This window comes from Protopterus annectens, chromosome 7.part0 (assembly GCF_019279795.1).
Source record: "Protopterus annectens isolate FY-2018-M chromosome 7.part0, PAN1.0, whole genome shotgun sequence".
NCBI classification, from domain to species: domain Eukaryota; kingdom Metazoa; phylum Chordata; order Ceratodontiformes; family Protopteridae; genus Protopterus; species Protopterus annectens.
Window position 1 is genome coordinate 1226725752 of NC_056739.1, and position 19890 is coordinate 1226745641.

At 40.1% G+C, this 19890-nt stretch overlaps 1 protein-coding gene across 1 annotated transcript in view; it reads right to left on the reverse strand.

Annotated features, from left to right (window-relative positions):
- DNAH1 (dynein axonemal heavy chain 1) overlaps positions 1 to 19890 on the reverse strand; it is a 5225710-nt gene that overhangs the window by 3197167 nt on the left and 2008653 nt on the right. Inside the window, exon 25 of the mRNA XM_044076389.1 lies at positions 17100 to 17279. Coding sequence (XP_043932324.1) covers positions 17100 to 17279 — 180 coding nt within the window. The remainder of the gene's footprint in view (positions 1 to 17099; positions 17280 to 19890) is intronic.

Genomic DNA, 19890 nt, shown 5'->3' on the forward strand with positions numbered 1-19890 from the left:
CTTAGTTTTAACACCTTTTTACAGTAAAAAGTAGTGCTTCTCAGTAAAACAGTGAGTCACATCACAGTCAGTTAAAACACTTCCCCCCAGCATATGACATCTGGTTTACATAAAAAGTTCAATTTCCATCATAATGACAAAACATGGAAGGTTTTTATCCCAAAGGGAACTTATGTGCCCAAAAATGGAGAATAGTTACCTGACCATTGACCTTCAAAAGTTCTTAGGAGAGCTTTTCAGCATCAGGAAAGCGTTTCACCCATACCACTGTGTTTCTTTAGCTGTGCTAAAGCTTGTAATGCTTTGAGCATGTGGAAGATGACCTTAAACTTTGGAAGTTGGCTGGCTGTTTTTTCCTTAGCTTGAGATAACTAATATAGCTATGTCTGCTGCAGCATTGATCAAATGATGAACATTCCTGGATATCAGTGGAAAAGGTGGACAAACATACAGGAGCATTCATCTCTATTAGAATGAGAAGGCATCTGTCTACCAGGCCTGTCTGCAAGGAGGCCTGGAGCAGGAGGCAAATACATCTACTTGAGGTGTTCCCCACAGTTGGATCAATTCTTGTAAAAGCCTAGGATGAAGTTTCCAGTCATGGAGCTCTGTCTTGGTCCCAACTGAGGTGCACCTGGAGCCAGCCTGAAACCCAAACACTCCCTGACAACTTTTCTCTTCTTGTAGACAGGGAAAGATAAAGTCATAGAGACCAAAATTTGTTCCACTGAAGAGCTGAGAAAAAGATCATAAAGGTGGATAGTGGAACCTGGATTACTCAAAGTGTATGTAGAGAACAAGTGGTTCTGAGGTAAGTAAACCACTGGCAGTCTACCACAAGCACAGCAACCTGTCCCTAGTAGACACTTACTTAAAACCTGAGTAAATATTCTGTCAAAAAATAGACTTTTTCACACAAAATGTTCATATACGTTTTTTATATACCTTCCCTTAGAAATGCAATGATAGTTCAAAAAACAGTAAGTTTCTTAGCTAAACCATCTACTTCAGTCAGAAAAAAACACACTTTCTTCAGACAAATAAAATTAATGGAAGTTAACCCAAAGGGGGTATTTGCCAGGTTTGAAGGATCATTAGCCGTCCGACAGTTTCAATGGGTACGCTCACAGGAGTGCTAACTGACAGCAAAAAAGTTCTGAAGTTTTTTGCTCTCAGACTGTATTTATATGGAGCTCTGTTTGAGATCCTGACAGTTCAGTTGGAGTTTGTAAGCTTGTCAGTCCCAGGGAGTAGGACCTATTTAGCGTTGACTACTGAAACATTGACCTATGCACTGAAAATTGGTGACTACAGATTAAGTTGGGGGTTTGAAGGGAGAAACAGAGACCCAGGTTTAGAGACAACAGCTTCACCAAACAAAGTAACTCTCTTTTTACAAACTCCAGCACTAGGATTTGAAATGATAGTGGGTGCTGATGTTGGGTTTAAACCGTTTTGTAGATTCACTGAATTTTCCTCATGTGAAGCTTGGCCAAAGCAATCATGAGAATTGTAGAAGCCATGAAGCCTAGATTCCTGAGATATTCCCTAGCAGATGTCAGAACCAGGCTGAAAATATCATAAACTGTTCCTTGTAATGTTCCAAGCTGTCCTAAGGGAGAAAGCTCAGCATGAGGGGTATATCCAGGAGACATCACAGAAACATTATGTTGTGAGGCAGAATGAGAGATTTCTCTATGCTCACCTGAAATCTCAAACTGAGGAATTACATTTTTTATTCAAGCCACAGATTCTTGGCAACTTGTAAAAGAATCCTCAAATATAAGGCAGTCTAAATATGGAAAATGTAAATGCCCTGTAACCTGCAATGGGTGTTTACAGGAGCCAGGCACTTTGTGAACACTCTTGGAACTGTTGAAAATACAGAAGAAAAAACAAAGAATTGAAAATGTAAACCAGAGACAGAAAAAAATATAACATCATCTGAAATCTTGGAGAACTGGAATGTGATGATAAGCATCTTTTAAACTGAGAGTTATTGAAAACTTAAGAGGAGGAATGTGAGGTAACAGAGGCTGCAGAGAGGGCATTTTGAATTTTGGGGATTTTGGTTCACAAAAGATAGCTCTAGAATAGGTCACCAGGTTCCTTCATTCTTTGGCACCATTAATACTATTGAATAAAACTCCTTCCCTGCCTGATCTGATTGACAGCTTCTATAATCCCTGGAAACACCATTTGATATAGGACAGGAGGAAATAGAGTGGTTTGACTGGATGGATGTGGTGAAATCTCTTGAAAAAGGAGGATGGGAATCCTTCTGCTAGTTGTAGCCTTTTTAAATAATATGATTCTCAGAATCAAAGTGTCTGAAGTTATCTGGTGCCGTAAAGGGAAGTGAAGACCTTGACTTTGGAAAGCTTTACTACAATGCCAGAGTGGAGATGGAAAAAAAGATGATGAGGCATGTAGTCGGTCTGCTTTTTTAGATTGTCCTTGGCTTAGGAAAGATTTTCTCCTCTTTTCCTGAACCTCCCTGCCATTGCTTTCTGAAATTTTGCTTTGCATGTGTTTTGTTTGGATTCTTTAATCTGTTTCCTATAAAAGGGACCTGATCTGGAAGAAGTGTTTCTTGTATTTTGGCATGGAGGTTTGAAAAATCTCCCTGAATTAGCTTTCCCCTTTCATCAAATCTTTTAAGGATCTCAGCAGAGGAAGGGACAAACAATACCTCTTTACTCAGGAGCTCAGCATTGACATACTCCAGTAAATTCAGATGACCTAGCGAGACAAATCTTCTCATCGTTGACCCAGTGGCAAATAATCTAGAAACAGCATTAGCAGTGTCATAAGAACATTTCAGAGATGATTGGTTACCTGAGACACAGATGATAATAAAGAATTCAGAGATATCTTAGTCTCTGAAGAAGGGAGGTAAGCAAGTAATTTTCTCATATTGTCATAGGAAGACAGCAGTTTTGACATGTCAGTCTGATAGCTGAATACTCTGAATGCCAAGGTGGAAAAAGAATAAACTTTCTTCCCAAACTTATGAAAAGCTTCCCCATCTTTGTCAGAAGGAATAACTAGTGTTAGCTGCCAATTGGCAGAAGATGGTTTTGTCACAGAAATCAATACAGTGTCTGATCTAGGGTTTGAAAAAAAAAGAAATGCGTTAGTCTGGGGGACCCTACATAATTTATCTGACTTTTTGGGGGCAGGTGGATGACTGTAAGACAAACTACAGGCTGCAAGGAAAGCATCCTCTAAGGCTGGAAAAACAGGAGAAACAGCTGCGGGTTGAGGAAAATCCACCTGTATCAAATCATGATATACTTGCTGGGACTCTGGTATTTCTTTTTGTTCCCACTGAAATAACTATTCCATTCTGGCAACATAATTAGAAAAAGGCAACAATTGAGATGTGGATTCTGAAGAAAATCTTTCCTCAGAGTCATATCCCTGTTCTGTGGAGTAGTTGATTGCGAAACAAAGTCTAAGCTTAATTCCTGTCCATTAGGGTAAGAATCAGAATGTGAGACACAGGAAAATCTTTTCTTTTTTAAATGAAGAGAAGACGGAATGTAACAAATGAAATGCTTTAAATAAACTTTTAACAAACTCCAAACAATATTTCTTGTCTGTCCTAAATGACACAGGTGAAGGAAATGCCTAACTTTATGCTTCCTTTAACTGGGAAATCCCAAAGAAAAAGAACACCCTGAAGAACAGTCCTTTCCCAAGAATCAAATTCCTCAGAGTGGCTTCACAAAGGAACACCTTTTGCTCCCTCCTCTCATGTCAACAAGCATGGTTCTTCCATGGCTGAAAAGGACAACCTAACAGCAGTAGATACATGCCTGCCTCTAGGCCTTTGGTGGCTTACTGAGGAGCAACACCACCAAAGAGACAAAGAGAAAATGATGAGTGATCCAAGGAACCCAAAATGGCCACCGCAGAGCCACTGATCAGTGGCAAAGGCAAAAAGAAGCAGGAGTCAAAACTGAAGGCACCTATACAGGTTTTCTCTTAACTTACTGATCAGCGAGAAAACAAATGAGGAGCTGTGTCTCAGGTACATGTCTCTGCCAAAAAAAAACTGACTGACAGTCAGGTAGCAGACGCATGGTAAATTGACATTATCCAATTACTTAAAATTTAAATTTTGAGGTAAATTGCTTCTGTGAGAACGAACAAAAACACTAGCCAAAACCCCTAGCAACAAATGTTGACAGATAAAAAAATATTTTCCTCACAAAGTATAATTAACACTGGAAGGCAATCCTTATATGCCTAACTTTGAAAAATCCCTAGGTGATCATCAGTCACTCGAAACCTGTAGATGAGAGTGTTCTTCAATAGCAAGAAAGTTATTCAGATTTGGTGCATTAACCACTTACTTTATACAGCTTTCCTTAATCTGTGCAGTGGCTAGGGCACTAAAGTTTCAGAAGCTGGCAGGTCATCCTGTCTTTGGCAGGATATGTCCCATATAGTTTAGGCTACTGCAACAGTGATTGAATGATGAATACCATCTCACTGTTACACCATTAAAGCAATCTTTGCTACATTCCCTGATGTAGAGTCATGTGGCTTCACAACCCCTGCAATTATATATGGTAAACTATAAGATGCTATACCTCAAAAAACACAAAAACACAAGCTTCAATTTTGTACATACTTCACATGGGAGCTTGCAATTTCAGTATGCTAAAGACTGCACTTACAGTCAACAGCATTTCAACATACACACCATAAATGTGAAATGGAAATCTTTTAAGGAGCTGTTCTATCTCAAGGACACTTGTTTATAGATTTTGATGGAGAAGACATTATCCTAATGGTAAATACTGGTAATCAAAGAAAAAACTGAAGCAGTTTGCCTTAAAATTCAGCAATAAAATTGCAGTCTTGAAGACAGATGACATGTTTAAAAGACTAGAAAATACAGCCAAATGACTATTTTGAAGTGATGAGAAGAAAAGAAATGGGCACATGTCAGTGCTGCTACTATGAGAGTCATACACTACTAGCCAATATAGGTAGCATTGCTGGGTGATCGGCAATGGCCTAAAAAGGAAAATTAATTCTGCAAGAGAAAAGCTGCCTGGAAGTCATACTTTCCTTAGTGAGTAGTTCAGATGTTATGATTTACTGATAAGGCATCCTTGCCTTAAGAAAAATAAAGAAGTTACGCACTTACCATAATGTTCCATGTTTGTTGTCCTTGAACTCACCTTCCTTCTTGTTGGTTAGGTTTGGAGGCGACCCTCCTCTCCGACTCGGCCATATTCTAAAGCTTGAGAGCTTGCACTGGCTCGAGGCTAGTCCCTATCAAATCATATCTAGTGCTAGTTACCCAGATCTCATTTGTGATAATCCATAACACTAGGCCACAAAGTGTAGCTATATAAACTATTGACATATATAACAAAAATAAGTATATATGCATATAAGAAGAAACCCTCAAGCCATAAGTAGAAATTCTCATTCTGTCCAACTCATAAGGCAGGAAGGGAATCAAGGCCTGTATAGTCAGATATAGATAATTCCTCTCGATCCTCCAGGAGGGGGAAGGAGAGTGGGATGCAAAAAGGAAGGCGAGATCAAGGACCACAAACATGGAACATTATGGTAAGTACATAACTTCTTTATGTTATGTTGTCCCTATCTCATCAATGGAATATACTCTTCAGAACCATGGAACCAAAGGATGCCCTGTTCCAGGAGGTCGCATCTACTTTGTAATGAGTAATGAAGGTATAGGGGTTAACCCATGTAGCCGCCACGCAGATTGAGTCTAAAGACAGTCTGGCCCCAAAGGCAGTAGAGGTAGACAAAGCCCTGGTTGAGTGTCCTCAAATTTTCCCTGGTAGTTGCTTGTTCTGTGAATTATAGACATAAGTAATGGTATCCAAAATCCATTTGGATAAAGTCACATTCAATACTGGAGTTCCCTTTTTGTTCTCTACAAAGGATACAAACAACTGGTCAGATTGTCTGAATTCCTGAGTCCTGTGCAAATAGAAACGTAATTGCCTATGAGCATCCAATTGGTGATGTTTATAATCTGCCTTGTTGCCATAGTTCGGAAAAAACACTGGTAGTTCTATCGATTGATTTAGACTGAACTCTGAGCAAACATTTGGTAAAATGTAGGCATTGGTCCTGAGACAAACCCTATCTTTGTGGAAAATTAAATAAGGGGAACAAATGGAAAGGGCTTGTAATTCTGATACCCTACTAGCTGAGGTAATGGCGATCAAGAAAATAGTTTTCCAAGTCAAAAATTTTAGAGCACAAGAACTGGCTGGTTCAAATGGAGGAAGAATCAAGGCAGTTAGGACTAAATTTAGATGCCAAGGGGGAAGTGGTTCTCTTATTGGGGGTCTCAAAAGAACAGTACCACTCAGAAAAGTTTTGCATAGCCTGTGGGACATAATATTAGAACCCATTTCTCCCACATGGAAGTTAGAAATAGCAGCCAACTGAACTCAGATAGTTGCTGCTGCTGCTCCTTGGTTAAAAATTTCAGCCAGAAATTCTAGTATCTTTGAAATGGGTGCAGTAAAAGGATCAATATTATTGTTGACAGCCCAACAAGAGAACCGTTTTCATTTACTAGTATACAGTTTCCTCGTAGAGGATTTGTGAGAGGAGATGGGAATATGTTGAACAGCCGGGGAGATGTCAGGAAGCCTTGCTAAACCGGGAAGTGGAAGAACCAAGCTGTCAGCTTGAGGGTCTGTAAGGAAGGATGGAGTGTGCCCATCTGATGCATCAGCAGGTCCGGAGCTGGGTCCAGAATCCAAGGCTCCTTCAGGAGATGGGGCCATAGAAACGGGAACCAGCTTTGACAAAGCCAGTAGGGGGTAATGAGGATTAGCTTGCAACCCACTGATTTTGCTTTCTTCAGAGTCTTGGGGATCAGACGAAAAGAAGGAAAGGCATACAGAAGTCCTGTGGGCCAATCGTGAACAAGCGCATCCCTGGGTGATTGTCCCGGTGGGGGGAATAGGGTGAAATAGCTGCTGCATTTGGCACTAATGGATGTGGCAAAAAGATTGCAACAAGGCTGGCCCCGGTTGTGAAAGATCTGATTTGTAATTTCTTGTTTCAGGGACCACTCAGGAGTCATAAGGATAGCCCTGCTTAGTTTGTCCGCTATCACGTTGGATTTCCCCAGGATGTGCGTTGCAATCAGAAAGCATTGGGAGGATATCGCCCATTGCCATACTCTTAACATGCCTCTCAACATAAGGGATAGGATCTGGTTCCACCTTGTTTGTTGATGTACCACACCACGAACATGTTGTCCGTCTGAATCGCAATCGTCCCTATGGGGAGAAAGCAATGAAGTGCTTACAAATCCAGGAGCACTGCTCTCATTTTGAGGACATTTATGTGCAAATGGTACTCATGTTCTGTGAACAGTCTGTCCCAGATAATTCCCTAAACCCTATCTGGGAAGCGTCCGTGGCCACTGGTTGGGGGAGAATGAACAGTCTGCCTATCATCAGCTGGGTGGACTGAAGCAATCATATTAGGTCCTTTTTACAGGTCTCCATGATGAGAATTTCGTGAGACGTGGGTAGATCTTACATGGACCATTGGGCAAAGAGGAGCCAGAGCAATAGCCTCATGTGGAAAGCACCAAGGGAACTAGAGTTATAGCTGATGCCATTGATCCCAGGACTTTGAGAACAAATATTGCTTGAATCTTTTTTCTCCCAACTAGAATTGCAACTTGGTGTCGAATGGTGGACACTCTCTCCTGAGGCAATTTTGCTATCATGTCTATGGTGTCTAGATCTGCTCTGATAAATGTAATATATTGACAAGGCAACAAAGCAGACTTTTCATAGTTTATAGTGATGCCTAGCTGAGAGCAGAGGTGTATTGTGGTGTCCCTTGTCTCGATTAGTCGATGTTCGGTGGTGGAGGTAAGGAGCCAGTCATCTAAATGTGGAAACAACCGGAATCCTAGACACCTCAGATGAGCCATGACTATGGCCATGCATTTGGTGAACACCCTGGGGGCTGTGGTGGGGCCAAAGGGCAGAGCTCTGAACTGGTAGTGACCGGCTCCCAGCCGGAAGCATAGAAATCTCCTGGATCACCTGTCCCTCTTGATATGGTAGTATGCATTTTGGAGATTGTTGGAGCACATGCAATTGTCCTTTCCCAGAAAGGAAAGTATAGACTGCAGTGTCACCATCTGGAACTTTGCCTTTTTGACAGACTTGTTGAGTCTGCTGAGGTCCAAAATGGGCCTCCAGTCCCCTGTTTTCTTTGGTACCGAAATGAAACTTGAGTAAGTTCTGGGTCTGATTTGGTCTGCGGGGACTTCTTGGATGACTTTTTCTTAACAACTTTTGAACTTCTAGAGTTGCTTGTCCCCTCAGACTGGATGGCACATCTGGGATGGATTTTTGTTTTTGGGGAAGAGGTGGCATGGAGAAAGGAATATTGTATCTTCTGGATATTATCGACTGTACCCATGTGTCTACTGTGATCTCTTGTCAGGCTTCTGGATACAGTGACAATCTTCCCGACTGCCTCCAGAGGTGGACAGGTGGATCCCATTTCAAGAGCGCTGTAAGGGCCACCCAGAGAACGTATCTCTGTTGCCCTGACTCTGTGGACCCCCTCTGCCACGAGACCGGTGTCTCCCATTATTATTCTCCCCTCTGCCCCTGGGGGAAAATTTACCACGTGCGTCAGGTGAAGTTCCCTGGGATTTCCGTAACCACATTTTCCACCCTTTTGACCTCTGAGGTAAGGTCGAGAAGGCATGGAAAAACATACTCCCATGGCAGAGAGAGTCTTGCCATCTTGCTCACACCTGGTTAGAGTCTCTTTTACCTTAGGCCTGAACAAAGACAAGCCATCAAAGGGGGCATTGGTAAAGGAGGACTTGAAAGCCTCCGCAAATTGACAAAGGTGTATCCAGAAATGCCTTCATAAGGCAACTCCTGTGCCTGCAACCCTACTTGCTCCATCGGCTGCGTAGGAGATAAGCTGCATGGAAGAGTTAACTATGGAAGATAAGGTCGCAAGCTGAAAAGCAGTCTTATCTGCAGATCCTGCAGCTGTAGGATCCTGTAGGGTATCTCCTAGCTCTTTCAGGAGATCCCTCTAAAAGTAGGTGAAATGGGAAAGATAATTCAGTGACCTGAGAGTAAAGGCCATTGAAAAAAAGACATGCTTCCCATATCTGTCCATTGTACGTTACTCCTTGTTTGGTGTATGGACAGATGTTAAAGTCTCTGCTAATTCCTTCTTAGTGGCCGCTGCCACCACCATGGCATCAACTGGCACACCCTTGGGTAGAAAGGATTTGTCGTCAGGGGTTGTTATGAATTTATTGGGCCTCCGTGGAACTGGTTCCATCGATTCTGGAGAAGTCCACACCTTTTGACTTACTACCCTTAGCAGCGAGTCGAAGGACAGAGACATCCAAGAGGTGGAGGGTCGGGAACAGAATGTATCCAGGTACATGGACTCGTCCTCAGAAGGGGAAAGGGACTTCCAGTCACCCTTCTGCTTGAGGATTTCCAGGATGTCAGAGAATGAGACATACTCAAAGGGGGACTGTCGGACCCATCTGAGTCCTCCAAGTCCGTGTCCGATGTCAGAGACTCAGGGGAGTCCACATGCTTCCTCTTACATATCCTCTTCCAAGGGACCTCCTCAGGGGGATGCTCTAGGGAGGTTTCGGAAGAGGGGATCACCCAATGGGGCATCCTGGTGCACTGATTTCATGCGCTTAGAATGAAGGGGTGGTGAGAGGGAAGACACTGGTTCCAAAGGGGACAGAGTAGCTGAAGCTGAGGGAGGAGCTGTCTGAGAGGACAGTACACTCCTCATCACGTCAAAGGCACCACACTCCCGGCCCAAGAGTGTCCCTGGCTGCTAAGAGTTGAGAGACCTCTCCCGCACTGAGGGTGATGGCTCTGAGGCCGATGTGGGAGTTGAGCTCACCAGCACCAAAGCTCCAAGAGGGAGAGTGGGGTCCGACAAGGGTCTGATGCTGCCCCCCAGAGCCGACAAAGGAGTGTCGGCTCCCAGATCCCTTGATGGAAGGAGGTATCGAGGAGATTGGAGTGGATGTCGGAACCGAGAGACCAGAGGTTTTCAGAACCGATGGTTCCACCACAATGACTTCCATGCACTCCGGCTCCGAGCTCAGGTGAGTCAAAGGAGGAATAGATGGTCTGGGAGGAAGGGTAGTTGGCTCCAAATCCATATGGGCTGGGCTTGATAAAATTTTGGCAGGAGCCAGTGTCTTGAGCAGCCTCTTCACCACCTTCTCCACATCACTGTCCGAAAGACTCCTGGACAATCGGGAGGAGTGGGTGGACAATCAGTGACTGACCACCACAGACTGCAGGAGTGGTGACTGTAGAGCAGACTGCACTGGTTCCAATGAAGGAGATCTAGTCCTTTAATGACTCCTAGACAGGTCCAGGGAAACTGATGGAACTGCAGGAGATACGGTCTTGTCGGACCCAAGAGATTATGGATCGGACAAACTGGTAGATTTCTCTAAGTGTCTTGATGGCTCCGAAGTTGGAACCAACAAAGTTGTCGGTTTGGTTGATTTCCCTGGTTTACTAGCTTGATTCCCTTCTGATGGAGTGTCAATCTGATGGAGGCCCTTTTAGTAAACCTCGCAAGATAAGTTTGTTTCTGCACTCCTGCAGGGCTCTAGCATTGAAAGCGTGACAAATAGAACATGAGTCCTGCAGGTGCACGGCCCCCAAACAATTAATGCAACTCATATGTCTATCAGTCAGGGTAATTTTCTGGGAGCACGAGTGACATTTTTTGAATCCAGAAAGTTTGGATTCTTTGGGCACTTCTTTGGACATTATGACAAAAAACAACAACAAGGCCCAACACAGTAACCACGATACGCTAAAGGTATAGGTATCAGACAAACAGTCTCACAATAGCTACTAAGAACCTTTTTTTTTTTTAACAACAATGAGCCTCTAACTTAAACAGCTACTCCTTATCAGAAAAAGAAAGGGAGGGAATAAGGGGAAAAGCCCTCTAACTGAAACAGGCTAAAAAGAAGGGGGGATCCTCTAAGAAAAAATGGATTCGACAAGGGGAATAGGCCTGGAGAAAGAACGATGACCTAAACAACAGCAACCAGAAAACGGAGATAGGGAGCTAAACAAACACTACTAAACTACAGAAAGACTCTGAAGAAAAATTACAATTTAAACCAGAAAAACAACAATAAAATTCAAAAACTTAGCCTGAGCCAGTATCCAGCAATCTCGAAGCTTCATGCAGCAAATGAGATATGGGTAACTAGTGCTAGGCATGATGGGATAGGGACTAGCCTTGAGCCAGTGGAAGCTCTCGAGCTTTAGAATATGGCCAAGTCAGAGCCAAGTTTGGCTCCAAAACTAACCAACAAGAATGAAGGTGAGATAGGGACAACATAACATCAACTGATTCCAAATCAGTACTTCAAGTTATAGCCACTGTATTTGGTTCATTTATCATCTCTAGCTTCAGACTCTACTCATTTAGAAATTCATGACTGGGAAGTACTACTGTAGTATAACAGGCACTAGATTATACTAACAGATGTTCACTAAATACTGCTGCAGTAGCATCAAGTCAGAGGACTGAGAAGGCAAACTCGTAGAGAGCTATGTTTTCCATTTTCTTTGCAAAGAAGATTCCAGGACCATCCCCTACACAGTTTTGAAAAGAGACTAAAATTAGTCCATTTTCATGTAAACTTGGGAGGCTTCTGTCCCTTCTTGAGTATGAAAGCTACTGTGGCCATCCCTCCTCCACATATTTTGGTTAGCTGGGCTGGTGTAGATGCTGTAGCTCTGACTACAGTAAAGCTGTTCAAGGTTCAAACAAAGGAGCTGGCACTTGAGGAGTTGACCGAGCCATGTTTGATCAAATAGCTAATGGCTAAGTCTTCTATCTAGGAGTGAAGAAATGAGGCCACCCATTTTAAAAACATCCACTAGTGCAGACAAGATGCTAGTCCTGAAAGTACAACTATAAGGCAAGCTTTCATGAAGATAGCACTGTTATGATAACACTAATGCTACAGAGGAATCAATGGAGTTAGCATTTTTTTTTGACACTGCGTGTTCAAAATACAGAAACTGTCAAGGTTGCAGAAGCATACAATGAAAAGTTTTCACATGTCATGGATGATCCTCACCATCACCTGCTTTTCTTCTATTACTTTGGTAGTGTGCTTTCCCCAAACTGCTTCCTTGAACATGATGAAAGCCACATAGAGTGATGTAATGGTATACACCAGAGAGATAGAAAGGGGCCATAAGGCACCTGGGATCATACATGGTCAAGTTGGATAGCCAAAAAAAAAGTCAAAAATCACACAGAACTCCAAAAATAACCACTGCCCCAAGAAGCAGACATCAGCACCATAGAATGATTCCCAAAACAAATATACACTGAAAATGTCAAGGTATTTTATTAAAACATAAAACAAGTTTAGCACTTCCGTCCAATATCAAATAGGGCTTCCTCAGTTTTAAAACCAAATACTTTAGCCATTAAACCATTTAACTGAAGCTTCCTTGATCCTTTGTTGTCATTTGGTATGGAAATCCATGAAGAGCCAGCTTTGACAGAAAAGAAAAGGATTGTGAACTATACTGTTTTATACAAGGAAGTAGCTCCAATAGCATAAAGAGATAAAGCTCTGACTGAGTTGATCCATGTTAGACAAGTGGCTCAGGCACCTGATGAAGATGGAGTGGTGAGTGGGATAAGAATGAAGAGGCTTTGCTTGGTTGCCTCTCTTCATGTAGTGGGGAAGGAAGCATGAGTATCATCATACTAACCATGGTAGAATCTCTGGCGAAGACTGGGGATCGTAAAAGATGCCATCTACAAAAGGAGGTTGGAGCAGGCTTCCTTCATAGATGGAGGGGTGGGTCCACATTACAAAGTCTACTGAAAGCTCTTGGATGTAGTGGGCATGCACTAGGGACAGTAGGGAACACAATTAGTTAAGCCATAGACTGAGAATGACTATCAATACTTATCTCCCTGGCACCAGTTATTGCCAGTTTAGAGGTGCTGGTGACCAAAGCCCAGTGGGGTTAAACACCTGGCTAAAGCTCTTTAAATTCTGTGGGTCAAGGCAAAGTATGGAGTTAGGGTTGTCATGCTGTTGCACTATATGTTGGTCTGAACCGGTACAACTCTGTGTCAAAAAATAATCAAAGAAATAATGCAAGCTAGTAATAAATGATAAGAACAAAGAACAAAGAAGTGTGACTGTGTGAAAAGAGACATTCCACACACAACTAAGTTTTAAATACACTGAGGCTACTGTGACAGACTATGTACTGTAGCTCCTTAAATGTACAATGTCTACTTTAACAGTAGCTCCCTCGGAAAATTATGTAATGCTTTTAATGGATGACACAGTGATGTTTTAAGAAAGGAATAAAATTAATTTATTAAGCAACTACAGCACGTTTATGTTGTCAAACATGCCCAAGTATTTTTTGAAAATCTTTTTTTTTTACTGAAAGGATTTGGAACAAAACTTGGTTCTATCTAAGCAGTACCTGAACTGGAGATGGATATCAATACAAGCCCCACTGTTCAACCTCCAAGTGCAAGAAATCAGGACAAAACTGAATTTATTAGGGGGAAAAAGGCCAAAAAAACAAGGATAGATTTTAAATATTGCTCTCACAAACTTAGAAATTTGTTAGAATAACAGTATTTGTGTTTAGCTTACATTTTCTGAAGTATATGAAGTCTGAAACTCCAATGTACAATATTATTTACTGATTCCAATCCTCAATGATTTACCAGAAAAACCACAAAGTTTATGATGAACAAACCAACAATATGAGTACAAAATCTGGACATTCTATGAAAATATGGACAGTTAAGAGGTAGGATACAAAGCAACATGTTGTCTGCAATGTAAGCAGGAAAGAAGACTGGCAAATAACTATTCTGGTTTAAGGTAGTTTTAGTTGCTAATTCAGACATAAAAGGACAGACCCTGACAGTAATTCTATCATCATGAAAGACTAATTAAGAAGGATCAAGAGAAAATGTCAGAGGTACAAAAATTCTTTATGCTGAAGTAAAAGCAACCAAGAAAATACTTTGCTGAAACAGAAATTTTAAGTTTGCCGTAGCATCTAGCTGAAAAGGGGCATAGGAAAAGTAAAATACATTCCCAAGGTGTTAGAGGATTACATAATACAGGTCTCTAAGGGGAAGTCTCTGAAGGGCTATCATGTCTCTGGAGAAAACAGGAAATGGCACTCATATGAATTTTAGTTAAGAATGACTAAAGACAGTTTTAAAGATACTAGATAAATAGACAAGTACTGCAAGGCTGGGAGCAAAAGAGAGCTCTAAACCCTTTAGCATAACCAAAATCAAGAAACACATCCATTTGTCCAAATACATTTTTCTGTTAATGGGCTTCTGGGAAAAGGTGTGTATGTTTATAGCTAACAAATGAGAGGGATTAGTGGAGAAGTCAAGCAGTGAGCTGCAGGAAGTAAATGTTTAGGTAAGACTTGTTGATGGATGGTACAGGATATTCTTTGTTTTTTCCTGTAACAGGGACTTTTCAAACAGATGAGAAACAAGAATAGAGAACCAGAACTGCTTGGACTAGAGAACGAATATGAAGATGACTGCAGCCTTTAGAAGCTACTCTACTTTCTGAATAAACTGTCATCAGAGAAATACGGGAAAACACAGAGGATTCCCAAAGGACACTTTTGAGTTATAGCATCCCTCAGAGGGCTCCTCAACAATGGAAAGTGGAAGAAAAAAATCCCTGCACTTGGTCATAGTCAAGGATGCAAGCAGGCCAGAGCAGGGTTATCCCATTTTTGAAAAAATATTTGTCACTGAGGAGATGAGGGACCATTCTTTTGGAAAGAGCAAGCATCTACCTGGTTTGAATGCTGAGAAGTTGACTTCCCAGGAAAATGGACTGCTTCCAGAAAACAGTTGCTGGGCATGGACCATTCTATTACTCCTATGGTTTCTTGGTATAAAGGGTAAGACTGAGATTCCCCTTGCTTGTTGATGTACTACACACCTGTCATGTTGTCTATGTGCAGGATCAGAACACTTACTGGAAGGTAATCATGGAAGGTTTAGAGGATAAAAATGTCTGCATTCATCTCCACTATGCTGATATGCAGGAGGGTCTTGATGGTGGCCAGACACTCTGAGCTATCTGCCCACTGAAAAGCCACCCATCCCCAAAACTGATGCATCTATGGTGAATATTGTCATGCAATGAGAAGATGGAAGGGACTGCCTATAGACATATTGTTAACATCCATTCAGCATGACAAATGCCATTTGCAGATTTGAGATATGTGAATTTAGTGTACCACTGGGTTCATATTCTGAGACCAATGGAACTGAAGGGCCCACTGGAGAACTCTCATACCGAATATAGTTTGTAAGTGATCAAGGGTATGGACACTGCCATGAGACCTAGTACCTTGCAATAATATGCCACTGCTGACTGCTGAGGAAGACTGTAGAAGAACAGAAACTTTGTCCTGTACAGCTCAAGTCATTGAGGATCGGCATGTCTCCATAGGAAATCACTGTAGGACAGATGTGCTGACAGTGATGCCCTTTTTATGGTAAGTCTCTCTTTTGAGTTTGTACAACCATTGAATAGGTATATATAGGTTTGGGGTTATGAGGCTTGCCATTACATTAGGTGGTGCAGGGTCTTGACTCCTACAAAAAACACTTAAATTGTGATTTTGGCAATTTTTTAGGGATCACAATTAATTGATTCTGATTGTTGGCATGACGTTTGAAGACCCAAAGTAAAAGATACAGGAAGTTATGTGAAGTCTTTAACAAACTCTCTCCAGTGCACTGATGGTTGCTTTTATAATCTATTTATAAAATCCTGTAAACAAACTAAAACCAATAAAAATAAAAGTAAGTCATCTGAATAACGCAGAGGTGTTTTAAAGAATTGACTATGATTAATCATATTGTGCTTAGCCAAGAGGCAAATAATTATAGCTAAAGATCCAAAGCCTGTGCTATACAGCACCCCCAAGCCATTAGAAAAAAATATATATTACAAAATAATTATTTTCTTTTTTTGGGGGAGGTCAGGCTTCCACACCCCTTATCTCTAAGATCACAGAAACTTTGAGATAAAAGTTCTCTGTCTCCTGGAACTGGCACTTTCTTTTCTATTTTTCCCTTATCCCTCATAATGCAATAAAAAAACTATAGTCTTAATCAGTCTAGGTACACCTGATGAGGACAATCTCCTCCAAGCTGTGTATACTCATTCAGATTCAATGATGAAGGATTCTTTTCGACTCTCATTCAATATAATATCAGAAAATACCTCCTGAATGGTGTCAAATAATGCGTTATGGGTGTAAAACTCAGGAAGACCACAAAGCAAAATGCTATCTGAATCTAAGGGAATGGAAGCTCTACTTCTGAAAGGAAAAACTAGATTGGCTAGAATCCAACACTTCCAATTTAGAAGCCTTGGATAAAACTCAGTGCAATGGAGAAAGAGCTTTGTCTAATTCCTGCACTGTCAGTTATTTGTCTATTTTGGCTTTGGATTAGTTTTTTTATTCTTCTTTCTTCTGTTACTGTAGATTAACAACTTTATTTCTTTTCAGCTTTACTTCCTTGTAGGGTGAAAATGGAAGTACTATATAAGGTTTCTGTAAATGTTTGCACTTGTACTCTTGCCATGGCTGGATGATTTAAATAGAAAACGTTGCTCAAAAATATATATCAGATTAGACAGGAAAGCTTTAGTGATCAATTTTTCCTATTTGTTAACACTCTCTCTTAGCAAAACAGATGGGGAGCCAGGCAGAATAGCTCCAACTCATTAACTAATATCTTGGAAAGCCTCCCATTCTTGAATAGCTTTTACGTATTTTAATCCATCACTGGAGTGCCAGAGTCCATCTACACTGGTAGGGAATTTAACCTAACCTTTTCATTCTCCTTCATATAATGCTTCAGTAATTCCCTACTTCTAACAAAGCACACACTTAAAGCATGCTATAACAGATGATGTAGTAGCATTTTTTTTTCTTCTTCATTCAGGAACCTCTTACCTGTGGGTAAGCCTTTAAAGACCTTTCAATGTTATCACGAACACTGGCCCTCATACTCCTTTCTACTTCTAGGAGCCAGTCTTCAACATTTCCAGTGGGATATACAGATGAAGAAAGCTGCACTTCCTCACCTTCTGCAGAGTACATATGGGTGATTTGTAGGTCCTTTTGAAACAGAAGCTAGAAGAGGAGAAGTTAAAAACAACATAAGTGCATTACTGTTAACTGACACAAGAAAACAATGCATTAAGTTTGCTTTATGTGTGGTTTATACTACTAGAAACACCCCTCTTCTGCTCTCTATGTAATATATAGAAACAACAATTCAAATTACCTCTACAGTATTCCTATAAATATTTTAGGATTAGAAACCCAGTGCCAGAATCAGTAGATGCTTGCACAAGAAACAAGCAAATAATTTTAAGGTTGGCGGCATAAGGTTTAAAAACACATCAGTTCCTTGGGTTAGGTTACCACTTTCCTCTTTAGCAGTATAAACAATGAAGTGAGTGCAGATAAACATGACCAAAGACGATTTAAGAGAGCAAACTAATCATGTGGTGCAACCATATAATTGTGTATTTACACAGAATCCAGTACATCTACATTTTCCAATCAAGGAGTCTAGCAGATTATGATCATCTTGAAATATGCGGCTGACAACATATTTAGTTTTGCTATTTGCTCACTATAACAAAACAACCAAGAGGAACACATTATCTGCATAGTAAGTCTTGAAATATGGACTTTCTCATTCTGCAAAATTTGGTACTGTGGCAAGATTTCTCGTAAATGCCCCCTCCTCAAGTCTTCTGATTCCTGGTTATGGGGTCTCACACAGGGAACTCTTGCAAAGTATAAATATTAAGTAATTTGACATATTTATGGACACAAACCAATTAAACTGCAATCCCATAAAATGATAAATGTGGAGCTATAGGGAAATTAAATACCATAAGGGAAGAATATGTCATCATTTTGAGAATATGTGATAAAAATCAAGTTAATAAGCATTTAGCTTGCAGAAGAAAGAAAATTGGTTTTGAATGAACTCTCCACAGAACACAATAAAATATCGACAGAAGTATAGAGGAAGGGGGTCTTTACTGCACACTCAGAAGATCCCTGGTAGATGTACAGAATGAGACTTGTATCCCTGTACTACCAAGAGCAGGAGAGTCTTCAAGCTCATGGAAAGTATCCTTAGCAGTAAATCTTGACTCTAGGATACAGGACAGAAAGTAGACATCTCATACATAAAAGGATCCTTTTATACAAATTATACCTAAGAAAATCATTACATCTAAAACTAGTGAGAGTAAACTGTCAACAGTCCATGGGAAGATCAACAACATGAAATGAAGAGCCAAAGACACAGTAAACAAGTAAATAAAGAAAATTCATCACAACATTCAACAGAATAAAGCTTGTAAGAGTTCCACAATTAAATAGGTCAATAAGAAGAATTTGGAGAGTACTACTCCTCCAGCATACCTACTGTATAGAAATTGTTCTGTCAATAACACAGTCTTGCTCCTTGCATCCTAAAAGCACCCATTAAATAAATATTGTATCCAAAGTGGAGCCTCATGGAAGTGCTAATGATCTGAGGTGTAATGACAAAATATAAAAACTTTTTAGTAATGCAAAGTTTACAAAATATTGTGTAGTGCATAACACAGAAATTATACTGTGCAGAGATATGCATATAAATAAGGTGAGTACATTTCAGTTTATACATTCATTCATTCGTTTTACTGTGCCCTTACAATTACTAAATAAAAAAAAAAACTCATATAAAAGAGTGCTTTTAGTTTATGTTTTTACCACATAAGTTTTCTCTTTGGAAAATTGCCTGCATTTGCAAACAAATAGTACATGAGTTTTAAATGCAATGTTAATAACTATGGCAAAAATACATGATGAGTAACAATATATTGTTTAAATTGTAAGCATTGCTGAACTGTTGAAACTTGAAGTATGCATTTGTTTAACAATTACTTTCTAGTTACTAATGAAGTCTTGTATGTAAAGTCTAAAATATCTTATCTAATGCTTGTAACATGTTTTTTGTATAAACTTTGAAGATTCCTGAACTGTTTAAAATGTGTAGTATTTATTCAAACTCCATCAAGGGCTTTAGCTCGAATTATTAACCAATCTAAATCACCCTCTCAAATTACGGAGATACTCTACAAGGATAAAATTTATACGAAATCTGAAGATATTATTAATACCTTTGAATTGATTTACTCTCAAATGTATGGTGAGTTAGATGAGTCACGTATAAATGAGACTAATAATGATTTTATTAAAAAAATTAATTTTCCGAAATTAGAAGACAATTTGCATAAAGATTTAACCAAACCAATTTCCACCGAAGAAATATCAACAACAATCAATAAGTTGAAATCACATAAAGCGCCGGGCCCAGATGGTCTTACTTCTGAGTTTTACAAAACATTTAGTGATACGATTGTTAAAATACTAGCATATACTTTTAACTATATTATTAACAATAAAATTAACGACCCTCATTTTAATGCATCCAAAACTATTTTAATACTCAAGGAAAATTCGGATCACCAAAACCCCGACAATTCTAGACCTATTTCACTCTTAAATATCGATACTAAAATTATGACTACTATTTTAGCCTACAGACTGAAGAAAATAATGAAATTAATAATTTCAAATGAACAAACGGGTTTTTTAACTTCTAGGCAAACTAGTGACGATACTTTAACTCTGCATACGTTCATTTCTTATACCAATCAAAAGAATTTAAATT